Consider the following 7,852-nt stretch of genomic DNA (forward strand, 5'->3'; position numbering starts at 1 on the left):
AGACTAGAGGTGCCTGAGGAAAAAAAAAAAATCTGTGAACTTGAAGATATGTCAATAGAGCTTGAAGATATGTCAATAGAAACTTCTCAAACTGAAAAGCAAAGCAAATAGAAAAAAAAATGAAAAAACTAAAAGAGAATATCCAAAAACTGTGGGACAATTATGAAAGATGTAACTTATACATAATGGTAGCACCAGAAGGAGGAGAGAAAGAGGGACAGAATAAATATTTGAAGTAATAACGTCTGAGAATTTTCCAACATTAATAACAGACACCAAATCATAGATCTAGGAAACTCAGAGAACAACAAAATAGGATAAATATCAATAATCTACATGTAGAAATATCATATTTAAACTTCAGAAAATGAAAGAAAAGAAAGAAAAACTTGAAAGAAGGCAGGGGATGAAAAACCAACTTTACCTACAGAGGAAAACAAATAAGGATAATCTTGGATGCTGGTCAAAGGGCACAAAGTTTCAGTTAGGTAGAAGGAATAAGCTCTGGAGTTCTACTGTACAGCATGACAACTACAGTTAATAATAACGTATGATGTCCTTGAAATCTGCTAAGAATAGATTTTTAAATGTTCTCACCACACATACACACGAAACCATAACTATGAGGTGATGAACATGTAAATCAGCTCGACTGTGGTAATCATTTCACAATATATACATTTATTAAACCATGCCTTATAGCATAGGTACAATTTTTTTATTTCTTAATCATACTTCAATAAACCTAGAAAAAATTCAATGAAAATACTATAATTGTACAACTTTCAGACTGTAAAAATTGAAGATGCTATTTATCATAGCCCTTGATGGTAGGGATGTGGGTAAACAGACACTATCAAAATCCAGTGAATTTGTAAGCTGGTGCAAAAGTTGCAAAAATTAAGAGATGTGTGCATGCATATCTCAAAATGTGTATTTGCACATCCTTTAATCTGATAAAGTTATTCATAAGAATTAATCGCAGGGAAACACTTCTAGAGATTTGGAAAGACAGCACCGTAAGAATATTCATCACAACCCTGTTGTTGCAAAACAATTGAAAATAACCCAAATTATATAGATAGAGGTTTGATGAAATAAATTGTGGCTTATATGTTTAATGGTATACTGTGCCACCATTAAAACAGATACAGCAGGATGTTAGTCTTCATTGTGTAAAAGATTGTATTGCATAATATGTAGGAAGAACAAGCAGACCACAGAACAATATGGCTCTACTGATGTGAAATGGGCATATCACATATACGGGAAATCGCTAGAGTTAAAAACACAATTTTAAGAGGCGTTAACAGTGTGATTTTTGATGCAGTGAAGGAACATTTGGATTTTTATTTCCTACTTGACAAAATAATATCATCTGAATGTTTCCACTATTAGGTGTAACATTCTGAATAATTTTTAAAATACATACATTTACACTGGGAAGGAAGGAAGACAGGTATGCAGGCATCCCTCCTTTGTAGGAACTACATTTATGGGTATGTATTTTCTGAGCAAGGAGCTTTGAGAGAGCTAAGTAAGACTTTGGAGGAGAAGTTTGTTGGATATTCTACATTGAAAAATCTAAGGACCTGATTGTAATATAAACATTTACTCTTTCAAAAACTTTATCGTATGTGTGAGGAAGGTGACATTAAATGAGAGAAAAAGGCATCATAGGGAATGGAGAGGAAACATTCCTTTTATGACCTTAAGATACATCATGTATGTATGAATGTAGTTTTAATTTAGGGGGTTCTTTTCCTCTCTAGACCTTTCCTGTTCCCTAAACATCCAGCAGGATTCTTTTTTTTTTTTTTTTTTTTTGAGATGGAGTCTCGCTCTGTCACCCAGGCTGGAGTGCAGTGGTACGATCTCAGTTCACTGCAAGCTCTGCCTCCTGGGTTCACGCCATTCTCCTGCCTCAGCCTCCTGAGTAGCTGGGACTACAGGTGCCCGCCACCAGGCCCGGCTAATTTTATTTTTGTATTTTTAATAGAGACGGGGTTTCACCATGTTAGCCAGGGTGGTCTCGATCTCCTGACCTCGTGATTCGCCCGCCTCAGCCTCCCGAAGTGCTGGGATTACAGGCATGAGCCACCACGCCCAGTCAACATCCAGCAGGATTCTTATGTGGCAGCGGAGAGACGAAAATGAAGGTGAAATAATCCATCGCACTAGGCCCATGGTTTTGGTTTTCTAAAGAACTTTTTAACAAGTTTTTAACAAAACAACAATAAAACAAAACAAAACAAAGAAACAAACAAAAAAACTTCCCCTATTCTGAACTGCAGGGAATCTCACGTCCTATAACCAGAAGGAAATATTGCAGAAATACTCTTGGTCACTTAGGCTGTGACTGACCGACTGGACATTCTTTGTAGGACGTTTGTTACTTTCCAGGCGCACAGAACTACAAGGTTTTAACTCTACCCAGAAAGTAGGCACAGCCAAAAACAGGGTAAAACTTGCCCACAGGGCTTGCCCGGTAGAACCTGACTTCATATTAACATCTTTGTTCATCTCTACAGAGATTATCATCATGCGGTATGTATGATGCTTACTTATTTTGTCTACTTTTATAGCATGTGAGCTGCACGAGTGCAGAGACTTCTGTCCATTTTGTTCACCAATGCCTTGGAGGACTGTCCAGATCACAGAGGTAATCTAATAAGTATTTGTTGAATGAATAAATTATGTAACGTTTCCTAGTAGGACAAATACGTAACACCCATCTTCAAGCATCAGGAGATAGGAAAAATAGTTCTGGCTGAATTTTTCCTGGTTACTGTCTTCATGGGAAATTTTTCTCAGTCCAGAAAAGGCAGGAAAGGAAGGACCCCATCACCTCTCAGGTCAGTGATCTCCTCCCCAAAAATATTCGCCACAGAGCACCCTGAACATCAGGGTTTCTGAGGCTGTAGATAAGAGGGTTCAGCATGGGGTTGATAACAGTGTTGAAAACTCCAACCCCTTTATCCTTGTCCGAAGCCTCCTCTGAACCCAGTCTCATGTAGTTGAAGATACCTGTTCCATAGAAAAGACAAACCACAGTGAGGTGGGCGCCACAGGTGGAGAAGGCCTTCTTCCGGCCCTCCACGGAACGGATTCGTAGAACTGCAGCTGCCACGTGGCTGTAGGAGGTGATGATGAGAACCAAAGGTGCACCTGCCATGATGAAACCCACAGCAAAGAGCAGCAGCTCATTGAGTTGCGTGCTGGAGCAGGAGAGCCGGAAAAGCTGTGGGAGGTCACAGTAGAAGTGATTGACCTCGTTAGGGCCACAGAAGTTGAGTGTGGATATGGCCACAGTGTGGGTCAGTGCGTTGGTGAAAGCACAAGCCCAGGACGCAGCCACCAACATCCTCTGGACTGTCTGACTCATGCGGGTGCTGTAGGTGAGGGGCCGGCAGATGGCCAGGAATCGGTCATAGGCCATGGCGGTCAGCAGGAAGCAGTCCATCCCAGCCAGAAGGTGGAAGAAGAAGAGCTGGGAGAGGCAGGCATCATAGGAAATTGTGCACTTGTGGGACAAGAGACGACCCAACATTGCAGGCACAGTGACAGTGATACATCCGACATCCAACACTGATAGGTTCCCCAGGAAGAAGTACATGGGGGTGTGGAGTTTGGGCTCCACCAAGACAGCTGCCAGGATGCTGAGGTTGCCCCCAACTGTGACCAGATAGGCAAAGAGGAAGAGCACAAAGACCACAGACTGCATCTCTTCTGTTTGCACCAGGCCCAGCAGAATGAACTCAGCAACGGCGGTCCTGTTGGTCCCAGCTTCTGGCTCCATGAGTTCCTATAAGGACGTGTCCCAGCAGGGGAGGTACCAGTTCACTCAGTTCACATTAACATTTTAAACCATTTATGTTCAAAGCCCCATGGCGAGTCCCCAGGCCATCCCTCACTCGTTGACCTCCTCCATCACCTCAATGCCTTCACTTTGCTCTTGGTTGAGATGCCCAGTGCCACCACCACCTTGTCCCTCTCATCCTCTGCTATCTGAAACACTCAGAATACTTGGAACAACATGAGAACTATAGTTAATAAAGTATATTGCATTCAGGATTGTTGCTGAGTAGATTACAGCTGTCCTCACCACAGGGGGGAAATGGGTAACTGTGAGATGATGAATAAGTTAATTTGTTTCACTACAGTAACCATTCTCATAAGATCATGTTCTATACCTTAAATATAAACAAAAACTTTGTTTTAAAAAACACACAAGGCTTCCTCTATGAATACAGTTAGATTTAGATGAAATTTTCCTATTGCTCTCTGAGGGATTGTCCCAAACTAATAAGCAGGTTTCAAAATAGAAATCCAGAGAAACTAGAATGCATTTAAAACATAACCTAGGCTGGGGGCGGTGGCTCACGCCTGTAATCCCAGCAGTTTGGGAGGCCAAGGCGGGTGTATCATCTGAGATCAGGAGTTTGAGACCAGCCTGTCCAACATGGTGAAACCACGTCTCTACTTCAAAAATTAGCTGGGTGTGGTGGCGCGTGCCTGTAATTCCAGCTACTCAGGAGGCTGGGGCAGGAGAATAGCTTGAACTCGGGAGGTGGAGACTGCAGTGAGCCGAGATTGCACCATTGGACTCCAGCCTGGGTGACAGAGCGAGGCTCCGTCTCAAAAAAACAAAACGAAACAGAAACACGTAGGTTTAAAGGCTTCTAGACATAATAAAGGCCAAGCAAAGCTGTGGCAAGAATCAGCGAGAAGGTATCCATGATTGTGGATGTCAGAAAGACCAGTCGAGTGCATTTCTCCAAGGTGAGGGATCGCACTCTGAAGTATCAATTCAACATTCCTTGTTCAATACATTATTACACTTATTGTTACTTAAGCCCCTATACTGGACTTTGACTAAGGATATACTGTGAAATAATGTTTTCTGTGTGTATCCTCTGCTGCTCCTCCCTAAAACCAAAGTTATGATCACAGCCTGTGGGTTGGCTGCTGCCAGGCGCAATTAGATTCTGCATTGCACAGCCACTGTTCTTCCACTTGTCCTTGACTTATGCACGGTAGATTGACCAAGGGCTCTAATGCTATGTCCTGAAATAAGGAAGGCATGTACTTGGAAAACCAGGTTGAAGTCGTCTTTCAGATTTTATATCCAACTCCAGATCAAAAACATCTGTCTCTATTGCACATGGAATAAGCCAGGCCAGAGGTTCTTTAAAAGCAATGTTACTCCCTTGCATAGAATAGTCCGGAATCAGAGGACGGGAAGCAGCTGGAAGGGAACAGTGATGATTGCCTGAGCTGGGGCAGTGAATGGTTAGGGAGGTTGCAGAAATCAAATACACTGTAGCAGCAGTATGACTGATACGACTGCCTGGGGATATGATCACCAAAACGATTTTTAAATCCTTTGTTCATAAAAGTGGGAACTGAGTGCACGGGTTGGTGGCATGGTCTTAACTGGTCTCAACCAAGATCTGAAAAGCAGAGGAGGCAGGACTGCATGAGAAGCCATCCGGGCAGGCTGACTGTGCAGTGTTTAGGTGAGACTTTAAAAGCAAGAAGCCGGCATCATCAGCAGTTCCCCAGCCGCTGGTAAGCATTGACTAGGGACGACAAGGGAAAATGTACTCACAATCATGGAACAAGTGTCTTACAGCCAGTCTCAACCTTGGCTGCACATTAGATTTACGTGGGAGCTCTAAAAACTCCTGTTATCCAGAATTTACCCACAGGCCAGTTAAATCAGAATCTCAAGATAATACCCAGGCATCAGGAATTTTTTTTTTTTTTTTGAGATGGAGTCTCGCTCTGTCGCCAGGCTGGAGTGCAGTGGCACAATCTCGGCTCACTGCAACCTCTGCCTCCTGGGTTCAAGAGATTCTCCTGCCTCAGCCTCCTCAGTAGCTGGGACTATAGGCAAGCACCACCACGCCTAGCTAATTTTTTTGTATTTTTAGTAGAGACGGGGTTTCACCATGCTGGCCAGGATGGTCTCGATCTCCTGACCTTGTGATCCAGCCATCTCAGCCTCCCAAAGTGCTGGGATTACAGGCGTCAGCCACCGTGCCCAGCAGCATCAGGATTTTTTTAAGCACCCACCTGATCACTGCTGTCTTAGCATTTAACTGAGTGGATACTTCCAACGACTAGCTCTTTCTTGCCACTCCCTCAAATTAAGAGTTTTGTTTTGTTTTCTCTCATTTTACTTTTACTGATAACCCTGAAGGGAGAGGAGGAAATACTTTAAAAGATGACACACAGAAAAGTTACAAAAATGTAAGATATTTTGCAAAGGTTTGGTGGTATTTCCAGCCTTAATTCCTGACTCTGTTAAATTAGATACTCAGTCCCCAGGCTTATTGGAATCACCTGGAATGCTTTAAGAAGAACATAATATGCTCAGGCCTTTCACCAATAATTTTGATTTAATTGGTTTAATTGGTGGTACCTGGGTATGGGTGGTCCTCAGCGCCTCCCAGGTGGTTCTAATTCCCAGCCAGGACAGAGAACTCTGCCAGATCTGTAGCCTGGGAGGCATGATGATGGCTTCCTGCTTCCCTCTTCATTGTTTTTCTCCTTACAGGACATGAAGGCCACCAGCCCTTTCAGGTCACACAGCCACTTCCACAAAGACTCCTCCACTTAGGCTTAGAGTCAAGGTAACCTCAGTCAGGCGCGGAGGCTCACGCCTGTAATCCCAGCACTTTGGGAGGCTGAGGTGGGTGGATCACGAGGTCAGGAGATTGAGACCATCCTGGCTAACACGGTGAAACCCCGTCTCTACTAAAAATACAAAAAATTAGCTGGGTGAGGTGGTGGGCACCTGTATTCCCAGCTACTTGGGAGGCTGAGGCAGGAGAATCACTTGAATCTGGGAGGCAGAGGTTGCAGTGAGCTGAGATTGTGCCACTGTACTCCAGCCTGGGCAACTCCATCTGAGACTCTGTCTCAAAAAAAAAAAAAAGAGTCAAGGTGGTCTCTAAAGACTGACCCGCAGTTTCATGTGGATAACATGCATCTCATTGGAGCCTCTACAGCAAGGGGATGTCTCCAATGTGAGGCTCTCTCAATGACCAACCTTCCAAATGAGGTCTCCACTGTGGGCGCTCAGGCCATGGGGAGGCTGCAGAGGGGATGCCACGTGGATGAGAACGTGGATGCAGTGATCTCCAAGAGGTCCTTAAAGTTCTAAGATCACATGACTCGGAGGAGGGCAGAAATCATCCTCTGGCCTGATTATCATTGACAGAGTTGGTAAATGATAATGCTTTGCAAATCAATGAATCAAAGGGTGATAGCTCTTCATATTATATTAAAGAATAGTTGACTACCTTCCTTTTTCCTGTCAGGTCCATTTTAACACAAGCACTGGATTGCAACCCTGTGGTTTTCCAGCTCCTTGCTCATGCTGTTTTCCCCACCTGCAGTGGTTTCCCTCCGACGGCACCTGCCCAGATATTTCACAACTTGACTCAAATGCTGACTGATGAATTAATTCTTCCTTGAAACTTCCCCATCTAAAAAGAATCTCTCAGCTGAGCGCGGTGGCTCACGCCTGTAATTCCAGCACTTTAGGAGGCCGAGGCGGGCGGATCACGAGGTCAGGAGATCGAGACTATCCTGGCTAACACGGTGAAACCCCATCTCTACCAAAAAATAAAATAAAAAATAAAAAAAATTAGCCCGGGGAGCTGGTGAGTGCCTGTAGTCCCAGCTACCGGGGAAGCTGAGGCAGGAGCATGGCGTGAACCCAGGAGGCGGAGCTTGCAGTGAGCAGAGATCACACCACTGCACCTCCAGCCTGGGTGGCAGAGCGAGACTCCATCTCAAAAAACAAACTCTCCTCCCCTCCCCTCCCCTCTCCTCTCTCTCC

General features: G+C 44.1%; 1 protein-coding gene across 1 annotated transcript; it reads right to left on the reverse strand.

Annotated features, from left to right (window-relative positions):
• Positions 1–221: 221 nt before the first annotated feature.
• LOC105471850 (olfactory receptor family 3 subfamily A member 2) lies at positions 222–4,289 on the reverse strand. The gene has a single exon (XM_071082132.1). It carries the CDS (start codon positions 3,797–3,799, stop codon positions 2,852–2,854), a length of 948 nt encoding a protein of 315 aa, XP_070938233.1. The 5' UTR covers positions 3,800–4,289; the 3' UTR covers positions 222–2,851.
• Between the last annotated feature and the right edge of the window lie 3,563 nt (positions 4,290–7,852).

Source organism: Macaca nemestrina, chromosome 17, assembly GCF_043159975.1.
Source record: "Macaca nemestrina isolate mMacNem1 chromosome 17, mMacNem.hap1, whole genome shotgun sequence".
NCBI classification, from domain to species: Eukaryota; Metazoa; Chordata; class Mammalia; order Primates; family Cercopithecidae; genus Macaca; species Macaca nemestrina.

Bases quoted from the DNA above. Each gene is read 5' to 3' on its own strand.
- LOC105471850 (XM_071082132.1), bottom strand. From the start codon at position 3,799: ATGGAGCCAGAAGCTGGGACCAACAGGACCGCCGTTGCTGAGTTCATT.